General features: G+C 42.3%; 1 protein-coding gene across 1 annotated transcript in view; it reads right to left on the bottom strand.

The window, feature by feature from the left end:
• LOC119799086 (brain-specific angiogenesis inhibitor 1-associated protein 2-like) overlaps positions 1-14612 on the bottom strand; it is a 55277-nt gene extending 40665 nt beyond the window's left edge. The window contains exon 1 of the mRNA XM_038308814.1: positions 14361-14612. Coding sequence (XP_038164742.1) covers positions 14361-14612 — 252 coding nt within the window. The remainder of the gene's footprint in view (positions 1-14360) is intronic.
• Between the last annotated feature and the right edge of the window lie 8660 nt (positions 14613-23272).

Below are 23272 nucleotides of genomic sequence, written 5' to 3' on the forward strand. Positions count from 1 at the left end.
CAGCCCAGATAAAAACACTGGGTTTGCTGCTGTTAATATCGCTGCGATCAGCAGAGTCACGCCTTTACAGTCGACACCGGGTCACCTCTATGGGAGGCGTCCTTTTAGGATCAGTCGTCATTCAGTTACAAGAAAAGTTAAAGGAAAAGTCGAGTGAATAATCAATGGATCATCATTTATACCTAAAACTAATACGTTTGCGGTGATTTAATGAATTTAGCGTTAATCAGTAAAAAAATATATTTTTGTCGCGATCACTGAGTCTGGGAGCGGCCATTTTTGCCCAAATATAGTAGCCCCTCCCTCCTGCCATCTTCCAGCAGTGACGTCACGGTGCGGTAAGCCTAGCGCCATTCTCCCCGCTTTCCAAGCTAAATCAATGGGAACTACTAGACACATCTGCAATCAACAACAATTATTGAAGATTTCCAGAGGACTTCACCATTGAAATTCACCAGAGCTATAGTGAAACTGACAATGCCCACGTGCATGGCAGCTGGATGCTGGAATACATCGGGTAAAAGTGGAAAAGAGAGTTATTCCACCTTTCTAATTCCTGATCCTCCACGGACGGGTTGGTCGTTGGATCGCCAACTTGAAGAGGGAGGATTTGCCATCGAACTTCTGGCCAGAGAAAAAACCCGTAATATGTAGCCAACATTTGGAAGAAGAATGTTTTCAAGATGACTTGGATAATAGCGCATTGTGACAAACACCAGATACAGCACTGGGACTTGATCAACAGCCGATACCGCACCGTGACGTCACTAACCAGTAGGTGGCAGTAGTGTTCTTTGACAAACATGGATGCCTCCAGTAAAGCACATTCACATGAAAATTACTCTGAATTAAAAACACTGATCATTTATTGAACAGGATGGAATCATTTCAGATTTAAAGAACTTTCAGAAGTTGGAATTCTGAATATGAGCGACTTTTCCTTTAAAATAAAAAGAAATCTTAAAGAATAAAAAAAGCATGACCTGATCAAACCCTCAGCAACTCGCTAACTTATTTCCTCAGAGTTTAACGGGTTTATTACCGTGTTTGGTGCACATTTAATCCCCAATGAATCAGACATTATTCACCGAGCGGCGGAGAGGGAAGCTGATTGGCATTCTGCTGAATAAAGGAGCATATTTCTCTGAGTGGAGCGGAAAAAAGGAGGGATTACAGAACAGCTCGCCTCCCTTAAAGGAATAGTACACCCAAAACATGATTAGCCTTCATTTTCTACTCACCTCCATGCTGAACAACACTCTGGAGTACTTTTTTGATATCTCAAATGCATCTGGAGATCTGGGAGGCTTCTTGCTGTCTGCTGACATTCAAATAATGGAGGTCCATGGCGCCCGAGACAGAAAGGTCCATAAAAGTCCACAAAAACGTGTCAATATTCCTCCATACTGCTCGTCCAATGTAATCCAAGTGTCCTGAGTGGGTAGCATCCAGAATTTACTCGAAACGAAGTCATTTAGAATGTTTTTAGAGCATAAACAGTAGTGTATAGGATTTCCTAATAGCGCCCCCATGCGCGCTCACGATTCTACGGAAGCCGGCAGACCAAACCGGAAGAAAGTGCGCATTCAGCGTCTGGTCTGCCGATAATGCAAGCGTAGAAGAAGAAATGTGCTGTTTACCTGTGCAAAGAAAGAAACAACGAAAGAAAAATGTCTGAGGACTTCAGTGTTGAGGAAGAGCATGAGTTCTTTGCCGAGCTGAATGCGCTGGTTTGGTCTGCCGGCTTCCGTAGAATCGTGAGCGCGCATGGGGGCGCTATTAGGAAATCCAATACACTACTGTTTATGCTCTAAAAACATTCTAAATGACTTCGTTTCGAGTAAATTCTGGATGCTACCCACTCAGGACACTTGGATTACATTGGACGAGCAGTATGGAGGAATATTGACACGTTTTTGTGGACTTTTATGGACCTTTCTGTCTCGGGCGCCATGGACCTCCATTATTTGAATGTCAGCAGACAGCAAGAAGCCTCCCAGATCTCCAGATGCATTTGAGATATCAAAAAAGTACTCCAGAGTGTTGTTCAGCATGGAGGTGAGTAGAAAATGAAGGCTAATCATGTTTTGGGTGTACTATTCCTTTAAGCGTTTAGCTTCAGTCATGCGTCAGGAAATAAATGTTAAAATGCTGGTTTTCTCCTCACGTTGCAGCGATGAAATGCTCGCATGATGCCTCTTCATCTCTGGCTTAAATGAATGCAACCTGGAGGCAAAAATCAACCGAATATTTAGATTTAAATCGGTTTTCTGTTCAAGTGAAGATAAGGAGTGTTTTCTGCTCTCAGGGTCAATGAGACGGTCTTTTTAACGCTCGTCTTCCTAATCAGGAGCAGGTTGAATGCCGGCAGCAAGTTAATGACGGAAGATTTGGAAAAATGTAGCATGAAGGGTATAATTCCTCCCACCACCAGAAGAGTTACGCCACTTAAATAAATAACCAGGAAAAAAAGGAGGTAACCTTTGAGCGGAGCCAATGGTGATGATTGGGGATTAAATACATTAAGTGTTTAAGGAGGAAATAACATTGGATAAGAAAAAAAGTTAGACTCTGTTCAGTTAGAAATCAAAGTAGAGACTTAAATCTATTTATCCATTAGATCAGTTTGCAAATATATAATGTGTGAATGTCTCTAAATGATCACTGAGTCATTATTCAACTTTCATCAGTGAGTAAGCAGGACTGTAGAGCAGCGGTAACCAATTAAAACAACCGACATTTTTAATTATTATCCGTTACTTTAAACAGAATTTAACACTGAGATTAAATGCAGGTTTTTATGCCTCCATGTTATATATTGACTTTTTAAAGAAAAAAATCTAAAAAGAAATAGAACACACATGTGTTTTTTGAAGTAGAGAACAACAATCGTACAGTTTGGTTTATAGATAATTTCCTGATTCCCATATTTTCTCAAACCCCTGAACTGATGGTTTGTTATTTTCTTTCTTTTTTTCTGTCTTAATGTTGGCAGTGGGCTTTAGGCTGCCCTGCAAGGCTTTAAACCTGGGTTTAACCGGAGACTAAGCCATTCTCAAGCACAGATCAAGGAGCTCATTTTGAGCCTGGATCCAGATTTATTGTTGATTCTGTTCATGGTGGAGAATCCTGCTTCACAGCAGCAGGTTGAGCCAAACATCCTCTAAATGTGCAGGGTCATCTTTGAGCACGCCATTTCACTTTTCTTTCACCAGTTCACCGCAGTTCTTCCAGCAGTCCACACTTTCTCTGCTCTCTTTTTCTCATGGTCTTCTCCTTCTTTCCCATCGCCCGGCTTGCCACAGGTTTGCCTGCTGTGTCTAAAAGTAGCAACAACTGAAGAAGCAAATGTTGCTGAATCAACAGACAGAAGAGTCCAGCAAACTGATGCCCATCCAACGTTAAAAAGGAGCAGATCTCATGCTACATTCAGACCAAACACGCTTTGGGCAGCAGAAGCAGAAAGTTTACAGTCAAAGAGGAAAAATTTAAACCTCTGGGCCTCAAGGTTAACAGATCTGTCAGACCAGCATTTTGGCACGGTGACACCGACTCCCATGGAGGACACGGAGCAGAGCCAGAGGTTATACACGCCATTAACCACACGACAAGAGCGGGATGGGACTGACGTTTCTTTCAAGTAATTAAAGAGCTTCACTTTCACTAACAGAAAGAAGCAAATATGAGGAACAGAAAGCTGCAAAGCGTGAAAGGATCCATGAGGAAAGATAGAAACAATGAGCCTGAGGGAGGAAAGAGGAACAGAGAACCTCAGAGTGACATCAGCTACGTTGGATAAGAGCATCTCCTGCTAAATCCTCCATCACTTCCTTCCCACACAGGTGAGCAGAATCGCATCCAAACACTGAGGTGAAAAACCAGCAGCGCTGAGAAAACGGTGAGCGAGCTGGCGTCGGTTTGAGCGTGGGCAGAGTCAGGACCTGCAGAGAGACCAGCAGGCTCGTATCATGTCGGGGCGAAAATGACTGCAACGCCAAGGCGGCCATGTGGCACCATTAGGACCCGCTGCGTCGCTCGCTGACAAACAGATTAACCAGCGAGTGGAGAGATGGCTGCCCCACTGAGGAGGAGGGAGAAGGTGGGCCAGGTGGAGAGGAGAACAAGCCGGCCTTAAAAAATTAAGAGAAAAACATTTTAAACCAATAGACCAACGATCGTTTTCTTCCTTCACTGAGATTTTAAATTCCTGCTTCAAACGTCTGTTCCTACGAAACAAAGTTTAAAGGAAAAGTTTGGTCATATTCAGAATTCTAACTAATACTTTAAATGTGAAATGAATCCATCTGTTCAATAAATGATCAGTGTTTTTAATTCAGAGTAATTTTCATGTGAATGTGCTTTACTGGAGGCATCCATGTTTGTCAAAGAACACTACTGCCACCTACTGGTTAGTGACATTGTCATGGTGCGGTATCGGCTGTTGATCAAGTCCCAGTGCTGTATCTGGTGTTTGTCACAACGCGCTATTATCCAAGTCATCTTGAAAACATTCTTCTTCCAAATGTTGGCTACATATTACGGGTTTTTTCTCTGGCCAGAAGTTCGATGGCAAATCCTCCCTCTTCAAGTTGGCGATCCAACGACCAACCCGTCCGTGGAGGATCAGGAATCATAAAGGTGGAATAACTCTTTTTTTTCACTTTTACCAGATGTATGTTTAACACCAAATCCATCTAGTTGAAAGGAATGTGGTCCACAGATGAGGCTCCGTCGCTTCCATGAGGCGTTCTGATGGGTTTTTATCTCATTTGAATACGGCTGAAAACGAATCGACTTCCAATCGGCTCCAAGTCCATTAAAGGAGCTCAGCTTCGGTCCAAAGAAAGTGGAAACCAAGGATTTATTTTGGTCAAATGAGGCCCAACAGTAACCAGGATCAAATACTGAGGTGGATTTCACTAATTGGAACCATACAAGATTCCCCAAAAAACAACAAATAACAAAAATTACACAGGAAGTATCTGCTAAGTGGTAAAATAAGATAATTAGATAAAATGCACTGGAAATAACTTTAGAATTTTTTTTTGTTATTTCAAATGTATATTGTCTTTTTCCATTGGCAAATTGTCTCCCTTACCTCCTGAATTCAGGAAATAGAGAAAAAAGTTCATTTTTAATTATAATTTGAACAGAATCCCAGAGAAGAACGTCTGTTTTTCCAACAGGGAAGAGGGGAAAAAAGGAGATGATGGCAGCAGCGGGTCACCTTGTAGTTTGAGCTGTGGCCAAACGCTCTGCAGGACTCCGCCCCCTTTGCCTCTACAGCCCAAAAAATAAAATGACCTTTTCTCTCAGTGTGGGAGTCTGCTTCCATCGGCAGTCAGCTGGTAATGGAGAATCTGCCTGTCGTCACTTCAGGAACTCAGAAGAAGAACAACAGAAGCAGGAAATGGTGGATGGGAACTCAGCCGATCCTGGAGAGGCAGGAAGCCTATCAGCCAATCAGCCGCCATTCAGTACATGATCAATCCTTACGCAATATCAGAACAAAGATCCAAGAAAGAACCAGGATTATGGGTCGATTTCAGCATCTTTAGGTCCATAGAAAGGAAGCTAAACCAGCGCTGAACTGGACGGATCTTCATCCTGCAGCTCCTTCGCTGCATCCAAACTGGGAGAAGTTCAAGCTTCTGTGAGGCGGCAGCTGGTGGACATTTTATCTTTAAGTGGAGGAAAATGAGGCCTAAAGACCCCCGCCCCCCAAATATCAAGAATTAGTTAGATGTCAAAATTAATAAAGAAAATGTTAATCTAAATAAGTCTTATTTTTCTTAAAATACATGCATTTTTTCCTAAATGGAGCCAATGGAACGAGACTCTACATTTAAAATTAACAAAAAAAACAATTGCATTGTGTTTTTCAAGTGCATATTATTAATTAGATTTTTTCGCCACATAGCTGAAAAATGCTAACATCTACTTAATGTATAATTTTTGTTATTTATTGTTTTATGAGGAATCTTGTGGTTAGAATTAAAAATACTAATTCGACTGGCTGATTATTTTATTTACCTGCTCAAATTAAGCTTTAATAGACTTAGTTTAAGAAATTCCTACTTATTTTAATGGTTTTTGCAGTGTAAATAAGGTTAATGTTTGAAACAGTGAACATTTAAAGCGATCATTTTCAAACCAAACTTCAGTGACGAAGCAGGAAAAACGGTGAAGCTGCTGTGGCTCATGGTGGTTCAGTTCCTGGTCTCAGCTCAGGTGTTCGTCCCATTAGCCAACGTGTATGATGTAATGATGTGATGATGTAATGATGTGATGATGTAATGATGTGATGATGGGGCAGACTGGAGATGTATAAAATGCCTGTTTAACTGTTAATGGGGGCCACTTCCTGAGAAGTGAGCCCCGCTGGTTAACAGCTGCCTTCTTTAACTCTGAGCAACTTCTCTGATCTGAGTAAGATTATAATTTCTATCTAAATCTGTTGTCATGTCTCCTGCTAATTTAATAAATATAAGTTATGAAGTTTTATTTAAAGAGTTTGTCCCGAGTGATCTATTTTCAGGAAAAGAAGCGGAGAGAGAAAGCATCGGAAGCTTTATCCCTTTAGCTCTGTATGTAATAGACTTTAAATCAACAGGCGTGTATGGCAATCTGACCTTAAATAGTTTTTCAGTACATGACTAAAGGGATACACGCCCACTGAGGTAGTTTAAAGTCCATTTCTTTAAAAAAAAAAAAGTCTATTTTTCATACAAAACTAAAGGGATAAATGCAAATGTGACATTTTGCGCATCAGCCGCCATTCTCTGAAGCTGCTCTGCTGTCCTGATCAACATACTGCCTGCCTGTGTGGGTTTTCCTCTCATTGTGAGGACCGTTTCCCGTGCCCCCCGGGTACTAATGGGGAGGTTAGGGTCCTGGGTAGGCTGCTAAAATGAATGGAAAGAGAGATGTCACTGTGTGTGTGGGGGGGGAGCAATTTCCCTTCAGATGAGCCTTTATCTGCAGGCAGATGAATGCTCAGCGCCCCCTGTTCCACAGATGAAGCTCCTGCAGGAGGGAGGGGGAACTTCCGGCACCATATATGGATGTGCTGGAATCCCCCTCCCCCCCCACCTGCAGCCCATCTTTATTCACCTCACGTTCTGTTCATGCAGGAAAGCAGCAGAGGAAGAGCGGCAGAAGGAGGAGGGTGGGAGTCTCCCAGCAGCGACGTCATGCATCCCATTCACTCATTTTACACACTGAGATGGCGTGTTCACACTGATTTCACCACAGATTCCCTGTGCAGACATGTGAATATGTGCACCTGTGTAACGGCAGGAGGAGCTGCAGCGGTGGGGGGGGGGGGTTAGCCTCCTCCTGCAGAGTTTATTTCAGCGTTTGATTCTCAGAGCAGTTGGTTTATTTTCCAGCCTCAGAGACGCAGCAGCTGGATCTCAGCGCTGCAGCTGGACGGCCACCGTTTGGCCCCTCAGGGCTTCCCTACATCACAACGAGCTGCACACCTTCCTCACACTGGAAAACATATATCTAGAGAAGTCAATTTTTCTTAAAATAAGTGCATTTGTTCTGAGATTGAGGAGTTAAAAAGACATTTTGCGAATAAAATAAGATAATTTACATTTAAAATAAGAAAAAACCATTGCATTGTCTTATTTTAAGTGCATTTTATCTAATCATCTTATTCCAAGAGTAAAAATACTAATTCAATTGGCAAAGTATCTCATAGATAAATACATTTAATTGAAGACATTTTTACTTATTTCTAGTTCACTGCAAAAAAATGTAAATCTAAGTAAGTCATTTTTTCCTAAAATAAGCAGATAGAGTTACTTTGCCAATGGAATAAGACAATTTACATTTAAAATAAGAAAAAAAACAACTGCAGTCTTTTCTTTCAAGTGCCTAATAACTAATTATCTTATTTTAATGGTAATAGTGCTCATTCCATTGGCAGATAATCTTATTTTCCTACGTAAATTAAGGGTAAATACACTTATTTTAATACATTTTTGTTCATTTTCAGAACATTTTTGCAGTGCTCTCCTCATTCTGCCGTTCTCTCATCCTCCAGCAGCATCCAGCGCCCCCTCCCTCCCTCCCTCCCACCCGCTCAGCAGTTTGCTGAAGGCTGATGAAGTGCTGCAGACGTGAGCAGCTGTTCTGCTGGTCAGTCAGATCTCATTGAAAAATACTCATGCCTCTAGACCCCCCCATGCAGGAATGTCGGTACGTTGTGTTCTTCCAGTCTCCTTTCTTTTTGGTAAATAATGGATCAAATGGATTTCAAAGCTAGAAAACAAACCAACACTGTGGTGAGATGATGGAGGAGACTTTGAAAAGAAACCCTGAACATGTGAGAGAGGTTAGAGGTAATAATTAGCTGGGATGGTTAAAGCGTTCTATGAGTTAATGCTGATCAAACAGTTTGAAGCACCTCTGCTCCTCATCTGCTGTTAATCTTCCCTTTGATTCTTTAATCTTTTATTTTTGTCGTGCCACAGCTAGACTTTCACATCCTGATTAACAGCAAATTAATCAGTGATTATATTGTATTTGATTTACACTTGAATTTGATCAGAAACAATTTACATTTGACATAAGAAAGAATAATTGCATTGTTTTATTTCAAGTGCATTTTATCTAATATCTGGTTTTAAGAGTAAAAATATTGATTCCATTAGCAGATCATCTTATTTACCTGCTCACATTAAGGGTAAATACCCCTAATTTAAGACATTTTTTACTTGTTTCTAGATGGTTTAACAGTTATTATGTGTTAAAAAGAAGCAGGAAGTGGTTTTGAGTTCCCTTCATCATAAAAGGCTGCATGGAAAACTTCAGGAATATTCCATAAAAATAAAATAAAATCCTCCACATTAAAGGCACGTTATGGCAAACAGCCCTGAGGAAGATTGAACCTGTGGATGATATTTATGGGGCTGGATAATCTTCGTTTGGATGCAGTAATCAGCTAAAGCTTCATCACAAATTATATCTGGGCTGGCAGGATTAATTAATCACTGAAGAAAACAGATTAAAACTATAATAATGTGATGACAAAATGTATTATGAAATACTATAATATAAATGGTCTATTAAAGAATATAAAAGTACCATAAAACGAGCAGATTTTGCTCAGATTTTACCATAAAAATATATTTTAATGATGAAAAACTACATGAAATTTCTCTCATATATTATTTTAAATGGATTTTATTACTTTACCTGCATAAATTAATATAAAGTGATGTAATTATGTGTGTGTGTGTTTGGGGGGGGGGGTGCATTGTTTTTTTTTTTTAGGGTCGCAGGCTGAAATGTTTGGAACCCGTATTAAATAATGGTGAGAAGATTAAACGCAGAAACGCAAAATCTCTGAAGAGGATTTTCTCCAAACACAAAATCCCAGAACATTTCAAACCAAACAGACTCAGATTTCAGCGATAGAGTTAATTCCCCCCCACCATCATCGCAACCCCTGTATAGCAGAGCGGAGGACCTCGCTCGTTCAGCCAGACCAACAATTCCCTCTAATGATCCCCCTTTCAGAGACATAGACAGGTATGGGGCATTGCAGGCTAACAAAGAAGCCAAACGACCCCCATTCCAAAGGGGGGGACCCGTTCATCCGTTTCTATTTGCATGTTTTCTAAACTAAAACCAGGCTTTGTTGGGCTGCTGGATAAAACCTGGAACTAAACGCTATTTCTGACATTTTGGATTGAAAAATCTTCCTGGATGGAAGAGAAACGTCTTCAAACTTGGAGACAAAGTCCAGCGGATTGATTTTTAACTTTTTTGGAACCCGTTTTATACGACAGCATTAAAGGAATAGTACACCCAAAACATGATTAGCCTTCATTTTCTACTCCCCCCCCATGCTGAACAACACTCTGGAGTACTTTTGTGATATCTCAAATGCATCTGGAGATCTGGGAGGCTTCTTGCTGTCTGCTGACATTCAAATAATGGAGGTCTATGGCGACCGAGGCAGAAAGGTCCATAAAAGTCCACAAAAAACGTGTCAATATTCCTCCATACTGCTCGTCCAATGTATTCCAAGTGTCCTGAGTGGGTAGCGTCCAGAATTTACTCGAAACGAAGTCATTTAGAATGTTTTTAGAGCATAAACAGTAGTGTATAGGATTTCCTGAAAGCGCGCACATGCGCGATCACGAGGCTACGGAAGCCGGCAGACCAAATCAGATGAAAGTGCGCATTCAGCGTCTGCTCTGCCAATAATGCAAGCGTAGAAGAAGAAATGTGCTGTTTACCTGTGCAAAGAAAGAAACAACGAAAGAAAAATGTCTGAGGACTTCAGTGTTGAGGAAGAGCATGAGTTCTTTGCCGAGCTGAATGCGCTGGTTTGGTCTGCCGGCTTCCATAGAATCGTGAACGCGCTTTTAGGAAATCCTATACACTACTGTTTATGCTCTAAAAACGTTCTAAATGACTTCGTTTCGAGTAAATTCTGGATGCTACCCACTCAGGACACTTGGATTACATTGGACGAGCAGTATGGAGGAATATTGACACGTTTTTTGTGGACTTTTATGGACCTTTCTGCCTCGGGCACCATAGACCTCCATTATTTGAATGTCAGCAGACAGCAAGAAGCCTCCCAGATCTCCAGATGCATTTGAGATATCAAAAAAGTACTCCAGAGTGTTGTTCAGCATGGGGGTGAGTAGAAAATGAAGGCTAATCATGTTTTGGGTGTACTATTCCTTTAAGTCTAGACCAGGCAGACCGGGGGGGACGGAAGTCACAACATCGAGTAGCAATTTTTTAACGCAACGGCAAAAATCTCAGATCGGACTTTAGCTCGTCACTGAAAGCTCTAGATTACAAACTAGAATGACAAGTTGTGTGGAGGACAGGAGAAGGAAAGAACAGGTCAAATGGCTGGAATGTTCCAACCTGGCCGGAGTTGGAACATTCCACAGCCGCAGACGATGGAGGCCAGAATGAACCAGCTGGAGAAGGTGTCTGAGGACTGACGGGTCCATGCAGCTTCAGGTCCAGGTCTTTATGGCTGAAAAACCTTCATCTGAAGCTTTGACCCGACCAGCTTCAGAAGGTCCCCAGATGATTAGATAACAGATCCATCAGATGCTACCAGTCAGGACATTCAACAGGAAGCTGCTGTTCCAGGTTCTGATCAGTTTTTAGAGAGAACATCTACAGGAAACCTTTATCTGAACATGAAGGTAAGAACTGAGTGAAAAGCTAAACCCTGAGCAGAGAAAGCTCTGGAATCAATGAGCCGACCTGCTGATGTTCCTTTAATCCGTGGGAACAATGGAGGCAGCGTCACTCTGAGCTTTATTCATCAACCTGAGCCGCAGCACTGCTGGGATTACAGCGCTCAGCTGAACGACGCGCAGACGCCGGTGGTTCGACCTGCGGAGACACTTTACCCTCAGCGTCGCATCCCCTCAGCAGGGGCCGGTCCTCAGGGGCCAACTGGAGCCATCTGAAGCAGCGTGTCACAGAGCAGCTTCAGAGCCAACTGCTGCAGGCTACAGGACCCCCCCACCCACCCCCATACACACACGTCAGTGCAGACTGCCCCCACACACAGTCACCCTGTGAGTCATCGTAAATTTACATTCAGCTTCTGTTTCAGCAGGAGGAGGTTCAGTCATTTCTTCTTCTAGCTGTTAATGTTCCAATGGGGGGGGGGGGGGGTTGGACATTATCCGTTAATTTCTTTGTCTTTCAGGCTTTCTTTGCGAGCAGAACTTCAGGTATCTCCCTCTAAAACTTTAAAAACGTTAACCAGCCATCAGTCAGATAAAGTCGCCTACAGTGGGAAAAATCGATATCTAGATAAGACATTTTTTTCTTAAAATAATTGTTTTTTCTTGAATTGAGGAGGTAAGTGAGACACTTTGCCAATGGAACGAGGCAATTTACATTTAAAATAAGAAAAAAACTATTTCATTGTCTTATTTCAAGTGTATATTATCTAATTACCTTATTTTAAGAGTAACAATTCTCATTCCATTGGCAAATCATCTTATCAACCTACTCAAATCAACGGTAAATACACCTAATTTAAGACATTTTGGCTTATTTCTACATCGTTTTTGCAGTGTAGCTATAAACCGATGGTTTAAAGTTGGATTATTTCCTGTGTAATGCTACGTTCAGCAGCAGAAGCAGCCAGTTTACATGCAATGTCAAAGGTTGGCGAGCATCCAGGCGCAGCAGAAGGTCCTGCAGCGTCTAGAGCAGCAGGAGCAGCAGGAGCAGCGCATCATGAGCATCTGAGCATCAAGCTTCAGGAGCAGCAGCTGCTGGAGTGGAAAAAATTAACTTTAGCTGCTGGACGCGCCGCATCGACCAATGAGAGAAGCTGATCTGGGAGCTGGCAGGGAGTCAGACGCAGCACTGCTGATGCAGAGCGCTATGATCACTCCTCTGAAACAGTTTATTAACGCCTAAATTAACTTCAAATGTAGAAACCTGCCAGCAGAATATGTTGGCTTTTATTATCCTGCTGCCTGCAGTTTGTAGCACAGACCTGAAAAACGCTAACATCTACTTCCAGCTCCACCAACAGGAGGGGAAAACCCTGGAGAGGCGAGCGGGCCTGAGGCAGCTGCTGCTGGGGATTCCCAGTGACAGCGCACCGCCGAAAGAAAGGATAGGGTAGCTCCGCCCAACACGCATCAGACCCACTTTACCACCGCGCAGCTAGAGCAGCAGAGATGCTTCAGCCGCGCTTCAGAACTAAACTGGTAGAAGCATCAAAAATGAAGCAGGACGCGCGTTTCTGCTGCTCCTGCTGCTTCGGTCTGAACGTAGCAGAACTGATCCGATGTGCTGCAGGTTCTTTGGGACGATTCTGGTGGCTTTTTCCTGCTCGGTTTACATGAAAAAAAAAAACAATGAAACTTTCTCAGCTAAGCATGAGGGTCAGCTGACCTGAAGGAGAGGCTGCTGATTGGATGAAGGATTCGGTGAATCTATGCAGGCAACAATAATAAATAAATAAAGTATCAACCGGTTGACGGAGCTGCTGGTAGAGCCATAATCAGCACCTGCTTGTCCCAGAAACAGGGCCTTAATAACTGGTTAATTAAGCTTTTGGATAAAACAATCAGATTAATCGATTATTGAAATAATCATCAACTAATAAAGTAATTGATTAATTGTTAAGTGGAGTATAGAGACTGTAAAATACGCCTTCAGCTGACAGAGTGACCCACTTAGAGCAGGAATTATTCCAACATCGTAAAAAAATATGTCAACATTTTGCATTTAAGATTTAAAAAAAATGTTTTCTTCTGTCAATATTCCAGCCTGAGAGCAGCAGGCGGTCAAACTGTGAGCAGCTCTGCTGGATGAAGCAGCCTGTCAATAACAGGAAGACCCCCCCCCCCCCCCCCCCCCCCCCAGTTCAATTTGATTTGTTCAACTGGATTGAAATTTTATGAAATGAAAGCATCTATTTTTATGAAATGTATTTCCTAAATCTCCTTCATACATCAGCTTTCTGTAGATCCGCTGCGCTGATCCGGAGGAGGCGGCTGTGGTACTGATGATGGACGGGTCCAGTTCCTAGAACTGTTTTTTGGATCCAGATGAGGGTAGTTTTATGACCCTGTCTTCTGTGACTGTAAATGTTTTATTTGTATTGTAATTTTGTGAAGACCTTTGTGACCTCTACGTCTGTTAAAGGTGCTATATAAATCCTTTTCTTCACGCCCACTGCTCATTTATCTGCGTCCGGTTCAAAGCCCAACCAGCCAATCAGGCGGCTGCAATTACAGCCTGGGAGCCCAGCCTGCTCCACCTGCTGCTCCATCTTCATCAGAGCAGCACCTCCTCAGCATCTCTGTCCCTAAAAGTGTCCAAAGGTCAGAGCATCAGGGGCCCCACGCTGACCGGGCCCCCACTGAAGCATTTCCACGCCTCTGGGTTCTGATAGAACCAGAATAATTAGATCAGATTACAGAACCGTTCCTCTGCCAACCAACCACCTGAGGAGGAGAACACAGACCAGCATTTCTCCTCCCACTGGGGCCCAAACTGGCCCCCAGGATCCAGTCTGGGGGCTCACATGTCTGAAGCCTCTATCATCATCATCATCATCATCATCATCAGGGTTGGTTCGGTTGACTCTGGTGTTTCAGAACCGATCCAACATCTCAGGATCAGTTTCCTCCTCAGGTTCAGATGCTCCAAACATTCCTGATAACTTTAACATTTTATCCACATTTCTACAACAGAACACGTTTTTCTATTTATTATTTCTGAACGAGGCTTTTTAATTATTAAAACAAATCAAACTTCATAATGTTTCCAGACTCTCAGCTACAGCAGGGGTCCCGGACCGAACCGGACTGAACCGGACCGAAGCGGCTCACCTTGTAGACATTCTCCGTGATTCGGTGCACTTCGTCGGTCCGAGACATCCTGCGTGGAGCGTCAGTGGGAGTGGGGGGGTCCACGGTCCTCTTCCGAGCTGCTAGTGATGGAGGGAACACGACACGAGCGCGTCTGTCCGTGGGATCCCGGCTTTTATAGGACAGTCCTCCGCTGCGCCCACGCGGATCCCCACCCAGCCAATCAGCGGCCAGGCAGCAGCGCAGAGGCGGAGTCCCTGGCGCTGCCTTCATGGACCGCTGGGAAAAAGGAACCCTAAGGATGATGAGGAGGGAGACATGATTTAGAGGACGTTTCAAACCCGGTTATTCTGATTTAACTGAATTATTTAATCTTTTGTGGAAGTTGGGATCAGAAGGACACATTTTGAGTTTCGTTTCACAACAAAAATAAACAGACTACAACTTCAATCAAATCAAATAGGGTCAGCACCCCCCTCCTTGGACATCTTATGCTAAACATTATCTGCTGTGCAATATTCTTCTCTCTCCCTGTGCAATAACTCAGGCCAACTACTGTGTAGCCTGTTTAATTTTTACTTATTTATAAGGTCAGTCCATCTCTGCAGTCCAAGTGCAATAATCCAGTCTTCCCTTATCTCTCTCTGCTGTGCAGATATTTTTATATCTAAAGGAAACATATTTCAGGATGTTACACTTTTTATGCTTTTTTTGTACTAAATGCACTCTTTTTATATTGTCTGTTGTATTTTTATCTTTAATGGCATCTTGCTTTAACTCTTTGTGCTTTATTTAAGCTACTGGAACCAGAATTTCCGTGAAGAAATAACCCAATGAATACATAAAGTTGAGTCTAAGTTTAAGTCTAAATATATGAATTATTATTTTATTTTAAAATCTATATTTTAAAATGAATTACTGTTTTATTTGCTCGACTCGGCTTTTAAATAAATTCTAATTCCGATTATTTACTCAACAGGAAAATGTTTTCTGTTAAAGGACTTTTCTAAAGCTTGTATTTCATGTAGAGAAATCTGGCTTTCAAACAAATTTCAGCTGCATTTAAAATAAATAATGTTAGGACTATTCTTATTAATGATGTGTGAGTCTATTAAACCCTAATAATACCTGCCTGTGGCGTGTCTGAACTGAGGTTTTCCAGAGCAGTTTATCTTTATCTGCTTTCTGCGACTCTAAGCAACCTCTTTATTCTGGTTAAGATCATCATTTCTGTACAAATCTGTTGTCATGTCTCCTGGTTATTTTATAAATTGACATTATGAAGTTTTATTTAAAAGGTTTGTCCAGAGTGAAAAGAACTGGAGAGAGACAGCTTCAGGTTGTAGACACAGCTTTCCTTAAAAATAACAAGGAAATGGTTTATTTTATTTTTAGAGCTGAATATTAAAATCAAAACAAAAAGTTGATGTTTGTTAGTTTGTTTTGTCGATGCTAAATAAAAAACACCCTTTCATTTAGTTTATACCTTTGTAGTTAACGCAACTCGTTAGGTGGAGATTCTGAATCATAATTCTATTATTATTATTTCAGAAAACTTTTTAAGAGCAGTGGAATGACGGAACTCCAGCGTCTGAAGTTGTGTTCCACTGAAGCCCAGCTTCAGGCCGCCAGAACCAGTTCACCGTGGAAATAATCACTGCAGCGTCCTCTGATGTTCCTTCATGTGTTTCTGCAGTCAGATCCTGGTTCTGGTTCGGTCCTTCGGATCAGGATGGATGCTCAACACCACAGCAGGAGAGATGATTCTCCTCCAGAGTTTTTAAAAATTTCTTTTAACTTGCTCACATTTTATCGCCTGCTAAATGTGTGTGGCTCACTGCTGAGTGGGAACCAGTGGATATGAGTGGGATGGAGCCACTTTGCCATTTCTGGTGAGTGGAGGGAATCCCACACATCTCAGCTCCTCACGATCTGCAGCTCTTTGAATGAGGCTCTTGTTTTGGGCGACGTTGAGATAAGACAGACGATGTGAGGCTGCTGGAGAAGGTTGAATAATAAAGCGGTTACACAGAAACACACTCGTTTCGTTCCGATTGTCACATCAGATGGTTCCAGTCGACTGCAGACTGTTAGTGAAAATCAATGAGGCGTCTTTGGTCTCAGCTGGAGCAACAGAAACATTCCCACTGTCAGCGGGACAATCCATTAACTCCACTGTCAGGATTCAATCCCAGCAATTAGCTCCTAATCGGCTGAAAACATACATCCATGTTTCTGTCTGAGCGGAAAGCGCGATCATGTTGAAACGAGTATCTGGATTCAGAGACAAATGACAAAATGAGAATATCCTTTTATATATTCAGTCCTTACATACGGACAGAGTTTACAGACAACTTCTGAGCTTTAGCTGCGTCACCTCGGCGTTTTGGTTAACCAAAGAACACAGCTTACACTGTCAGGCATGGTGGTGGTGGCATGGTGGTGAGGCTCTGTTTTACTACATCTGAAAGTTCAAACACGACAAATGATCTCAACCTACCATTTCAGACCAAAGGTCAGATATTCAATTCTATTCAGTTTATTTCTATAGCTCCAATTCCCATCATGTCATCTCAGGTCACTTTCCAGTTCACCAGATCATCCAGTCAGATTGATTCAAAGTTTTCTTTCTAAGGAAAACCAGCTGATTGCATCGACTCATTGACTCTTCAGCAATCCCTCACACTAAGCATGCTTGTAGCGACAGTGGAGAGGAAAAACTCCCTTTGAACAGGAAGAAACCTCCAGCAGAACCAGGCTCAGTGTGAGCGGCCATCTGCTGAGGCCCACTGGGGTTCAAGGAGACAGAAGCAGACATAGAAAAAGAAGCATAGATACAAAAGGCAACTGTCAACCAGCTCCACAGGCGGCCCCGTCCAGGAAACACACAGCCAGGCAGACGAGCTCCGAGCCAGCTCCCATGTCAGAGGATGAAGAGAGCACATCCAGTTAGTCACAGTCAGAGAAACAGGACTACACTGGAAAACAGGCCAAGCTCCAACATCTAGAAACAAAGGTGTTGATGGCAGCAGCACAGCTGATATTTCTCTCCAGGATGGAGTCACAGCCAAACAGGAACAGACCAGATGAAGCTACTATGAGAAAAAGCAGAGAGAGCAGAACGTTAGAGATTGAACTAACAGATTCTGCAGAGTGGGAGAATAGAGATAGAATGAAGCAGAATGATGAAAAAGGGGTCCCTATGTCCTCCAGCAGTCCAAGCCTATAGCAGAATACCTATAGAGAAATATCCAGTCAGAATGAGGCCAGAATTATATTCTCACCTTTAAAACCAGCTTTATTTGCCAGTGGGAAAGGAGCCTAGTGCTGATTGTTAGCGGGTCGACTCCTGTTTGAAAAACAAGAGTTAACCCGCTATTTTCAGCGGGAAAGATGCTTTAGTCTTCTTCTTTTGTTTTACAGAAGCATCTTTAATCAAACATATTTCGCCTGAAGGCATCTCAGATGGGAACATTTGTATAATTCATAGAAACATCTGTTTGTCTATCAGTGTGAGGACAGCTGACTTTAATCAGTGGCTTAGAAATGAAACCAACACAGTGGAGCAGAACGAAAGGCACAAAGCAGAGGATGGTTTTATTATCTGAAGGCAGAGCAGAGTTTTATATCAGCCCTTTTCTTAATATTAGAGCCTTTACTTCATTAAGATGACAGCAGAGGTGAGATCTATATATCGAGACATTTTATTCCTGCTCATAGGGCTCAGTGGGGGGGTCATCAGGTAGGCAGGACAGCAGGTGGGTTTGTTGGGCAGGCCGCACACTCACACACCTACATCTCCTAACAATCTCTCTGGTTTAGCCTTCATCCCCAGCCTCCTCCTCCTCACTGCCTGTGATTCATCAGCGCTGTGATCTGACATTCAGGTTTCAGTCTGTGAGCCGCCCACTCCCACACAGGCTTGTGGGGTGCAGTGGGCTGTGGAGTGGATCCAGCCCATTCAGAACCAGGATGGCACTGAACCCTAGGAGCACCCATCAGCCTATTTCAGGCCTGGATGATGCCGTTATTAAAGGGTACGACCGAATCCAGAACAATCTCTGTTTCTCCACTTCCTTTATCAGGTTGATGCGTTTGAATCACAAATAACATGATAGAGGGAGGAGGAAAAGTGAGATATTTATTTCACAGATATAGAAACATGATGTTAGAGCAGACAGAGGTGGGCTCTGGGATGAGGTGAAGAGATGAAAACATTTACTAACCTGTTCAGAGGGAAAGCAGCAACGTCAGCATTGCTTCTGATCCCCTTTGCTTCCTTAACCCTGTAATGCCAAAAGCAGAGATGGCAAAAGTACTCACTTTCCGTACTTGAGTAAAAGTACAGATACTTGTGTTAAAAAATAGTCTGGTGAAAGTGGAAGTACTGATTAAACTTCTTTACTCAAGTAAAAGTAACAAAGTACAGGCTTGTAAATTTACTTAAAGTATAAAAGTAAAAGTAGAAACCACTTTTTTCATGCTGTTGCCTACATTTTAACTGGATGTCTGCCAATAGGACTAGATCTCCGTTGTGTTCATTTTCAATCATCTCATCGTCCATGCTACTATGCCAGGGGTGGGCAAACTTTTTGACTTGCAGGCCAGAATGGGTTCTAAAATTTGACAGAAGGGCCGGGCCAGGAGCATTTGGACAAGCAATCTAATTTATTAAACCTGGGGATTGAAATGTATAAAAAAAAAAAACAGACAAATTTAAAGAAATTAGCATTTAGTGGGGAAAAAAAATCAATGGAATCACTTTCAACATTCAGAAGATATTATTACCCAACGAAAGGAAGGGGTCTTTAAAATGAGAGCGATGTGCGGCATGTTAATTAAGCTACTGTACCGCTGCCGTGCGTAAATGCGCAAGTTGCTATTTTTTTCATAACACAGTGGAAAAACTCACATTTCAGTGGGAACAGTGTTGTTGTTCTCCTTTTTTTGCCAGTGCATCAAAGTCTGGAGTTGGTTTCGTTGTGGCAATTCTGCGCCTCCGACAGAAATAGTAGGCAGGATGATAATCTGGATGAACTGACTGCAATTATGAAGTTTTCAGGTGGACTTTCTCACTTAAAAACATATTAAAACTACTTTATTCCCACTGATCACAGCAAATATAGCTGCAAGATTTAGATTATTTAGATGAAAAAACACCTGCCAGCCGCCGCGGTGAAACCGGAGGCGGCCCGGCCCAGAGGCTGCTGTTGAATTAAGTTTTCAGGTAGAAAAATAGAGCGGGAGCAAAACTGAGTATGATTGTGCTTTATTCATGTATTTATTACAAAGTATTAATCAAACCCATCAAAGTCATCATCCTCTGTTTCTGAATTATACAGCTGCACTAAATCAGACATGCCAATTTCCCCTTCTGCGCTGTCAGAGTCACTTTCCATGCAGCGCGGCTCCTCGGAAATAATGCCGGCTTTTGCGAAAGCTCGAACAACAGAGCCAGCAGACACGTTAGTCCAAGCATCAACAATCCATCCGCAAACGGTGGCGTAACTCGCCCGGCGCTGCCTTCCACTTTTTGTTAAACTGTGGTCTCCGTCTGTCATCCATCGCTCCCACGCCGCTCGCAGCCTTACTTTGAACGGCCGGTTCACACCGATGTCGAGCGGTTGAGGTTCCTTTGTCAGACCCCCGGGATAACGGCGAGCACAGCGTTCATTTGATTCCCCTTTTTTTCACATCAGCTGTGAGATGGGCACGCATGGAGTCACAGAACGGGCCGTATACGGCCCGGGGGCCGTAGTTTGCCCATGTCGCCACCGCCACCAAGCTGCAATGATTTGCCGCCAATGAATACCGCCGAATCTGTCGATTCATCTTGTAGTGGTGCGTCAAATGCAACGTAGATTCCCATCCAATTAGATTGAATTTGGTATTGATGACGTGAAAAATAATAACGGTAACTCCATTGAAATGATTCAAAACTAAAGTAACGAGCCAATTTTTTAAAATGTAAGGAGTAGAAGTAAAAAGTCACCATAAAAATAAGTAGTAAAGTAAAGTGAAAATATCAGATAAATCTACTTGAGTACAGTAACGAAGTATTTGTACTTCGTTACTTCCCATCTCTGGCCAAATGTATCATATTTGATACAAACGGTTTCTGAAATGTTTTGCGTCTGACACCTTTTGCATAATTTAATGGTACACAATCAGATATACCTGATAACAGAGGGCAGAAGACTACACAAAAAATAATGTTGACTTATCGCATAGTAATAAATTATCAAAAATATAAAATATTTATTTTTGTCTTTTTCTTTTTACATATTTTGTTAAAAGGCCAAATAAGGACTTCAAACCAAAAAAAAAGTAATTTTCTGTTTTGTTTTATTCTTGGATTGGGCTTTAAAGGGTTAACTCAGATCCAGTCGGAACCAGTCGGAACCAGTCAGAACCAGTTTAGTAATGACTAACTCAGTAGGACCCGCCCACCCTTACAGAATTCCTATGATGACATCACATTCCGTGGGCGGGTCCATATTCCGTGGGCGGGTCCATATTCCGTGGGCGGGTCCATATTCCGTGGGCGGGTCCACATTCGCATTCTTAACTCATTCTAGACTAGGCGTTTACAGAAGCCAGTCAGCAATTTAAGCTCTCATCAATTTGACCTTACAATATCAGCAAAGCAACCAATGATAGCGATGGATGCAGAAATAACCTCACAAACCAACCAGGTTAAAGCGGAGAAGGCTGGGGTCAACACTGAATTCTTTGGACGTCTTTGGAAAAATTTCAGGGATTTCGTTCAGGACTTGAAAATAATGAAGAAGCGTGATGGACACATATCTGAGTCACGCCCTACAGAGTCTGATCGAGTTTCCTGTTGGCAAACTAAACAGTTCAACATCACACAAGACCATCAACCATTAACTTATGTTGAAGAAATGGATATTCTTCTCATATCATGGTTTAGACTACAAGAATGTTTTACAAAAGAGAAAGAAAAGAGAATCCTGGCAGAAAAACAATGTGAAATTTACAAGGAAGAGCAGAGACGCAGTCTTGAAGATCTTGGAAAAGGCATGAACATGTTGAAATCACACAATGAGGAAACAGCAAACATGTTAAGGGAGTGGAGAAGTATTGAACAAATGACAGAGAAACTGTGTACCGAATTGAAGGAAACTATATTATATACAAAGGAACTAGAAGAGCAACTGAAGTCTGCCAATGAGTTAATTCAAAACTATTCAGCAGCAGTGCAAACTGAACGAGAAGAACGCACTAAAGCTGAGAATAAATGCATTGATTTGTCATGGCAGATCAAACTTTGCCAGCAAGCCCTCAGAGCCCAGGTTCGTCAGCGTAGGAATGATGCACGCCCCTCAGTTTGTGAATCTGTGATTATTAAGGTGGACCATGGTTCAGTTTTTAACACAGAGGGCCCAGTCCTCCAGACCCTGGTTCATGAATCTGAGATCATCAAAGATGTCCCCGTTTCTGAATCTGAGATCTTCGAAGATGTCCCTCTTTCTGAATCTGAGATCTTCGAAGATGTCCCTCTTTCTGAATCTGAGTTCATCGAAGATTTCCCTCTTTCTGAATCTGAGTTCATCAAAGATGTCCCTCTTTCTGAATCTGAGTTCATCAAAGATGTCCCCGTTTCTGAATCTGAGATCTTCGAAGATGTCCCTCTTTCTGAATCTGAGATCTTCGAAGATTTCCCTCTTTCTGAATCTGAGTTCATCGAAGATTTCCCTCTTTCTGAATCTGAGTTCATCAAAGATGTCCCCGTTTCTGAATCTGAGTTCATCAAAGATGTCCCCGTTTCTGAATCTGAGATCTTCGAAGATGTCCCTCTTTCTGAATCTGAGATCTTCGAAGATGTCCCTCTTTCTGAATCTGAGATCTTCGAAGATGTCCCTCTTTCTGAATCTGAGATCTTTGAAGATTTCCCTCTTTCTGAATCTGAGTTCATCGAAGATTTCCCTCTTTCTGAATCTGAGTTCATCAAAGATGTACCCGTTTCTGAATCTGAGTTCATCAAAGATGTCCCTCTTTCTGAATCTGAGATCTTCGAAGATGTCCCTCTTTCTGAATCTGAGATCTTCGAAGATGTCCCTCTTTCTGAATCTGAGATCTTCGAAGATTTCCCTCTTTCTGAATCTGAGTTCATCGAAGATTTCCCTCTTTCTGAATCTGAGTTCATCAAAGATGTACCCGTTTCTGAATCTGAGTTCATCAAAGATGTCCCTCTTTCTGAATCTGAGATCTTCGAAGATGTCCCTCTTTCTGAATCTGAGATCTTCGAAGATGTCCCTGTTTCTGAATCTGAGTTCATCGAAGATGTCCCTCTTTCTGAATCTGAGTTCATCAAAGATGTCCCTCTTTCTGAATCTGAGATCTTCGAAGATGTCCCTGTTTCTGAATCTGAGTTCATCGAAGATGTCCCTCTTTCTGAATCTGAGATCTTCGAAGATGTCCCTCTTTCTGAATCTGAGATCTTCGAAGATGTCCCTCTTTCTGAATCTGAGATCTTCGAAGATGTCCCTCTTTCTGAATCTGAGATCGACCCAAAAGAATCTGTTCCCATGTCGGAGATCCTTCCAGTATCTGAAAATCCTCAAGGCAGGGTGAGTATGAAAATGCCAGAAGCAGACAGCACTAATCATCTTGTAGCCTTCTGGAGAGGTGTTCAGGAATTTTTCTGTTCTTTTCCCCAACATCCTTCTAAGACCGCCAAAAAGCCAACGAGTTTTAACTCTGAGATTTTTGAAGAGCCCACAGTTTGTAACTCAGAGGTTTTAGATGATGTCCCACTTTGTGATTCTCAGAATCTCACTGAATGGCCCACAGTTTGGTTTAAGGTTTATAGTGAGGTCCCAGATAATGGTTCATATATTGACCAGGAGGGGGCAGTCTGTAATAATACAGTTGTTAAAGACACTTTTAAAGACGTCCCAGCTTGTGGT

The sequence above is a fragment of the Cyprinodon tularosa genome, unplaced genomic scaffold (genome assembly GCF_016077235.1).
Source record: "Cyprinodon tularosa strain WSP-4 unplaced genomic scaffold, ASM1607723v1 ctg648, whole genome shotgun sequence".
Taxonomy (NCBI): domain Eukaryota; kingdom Metazoa; phylum Chordata; class Actinopteri; order Cyprinodontiformes; family Cyprinodontidae; genus Cyprinodon; species Cyprinodon tularosa.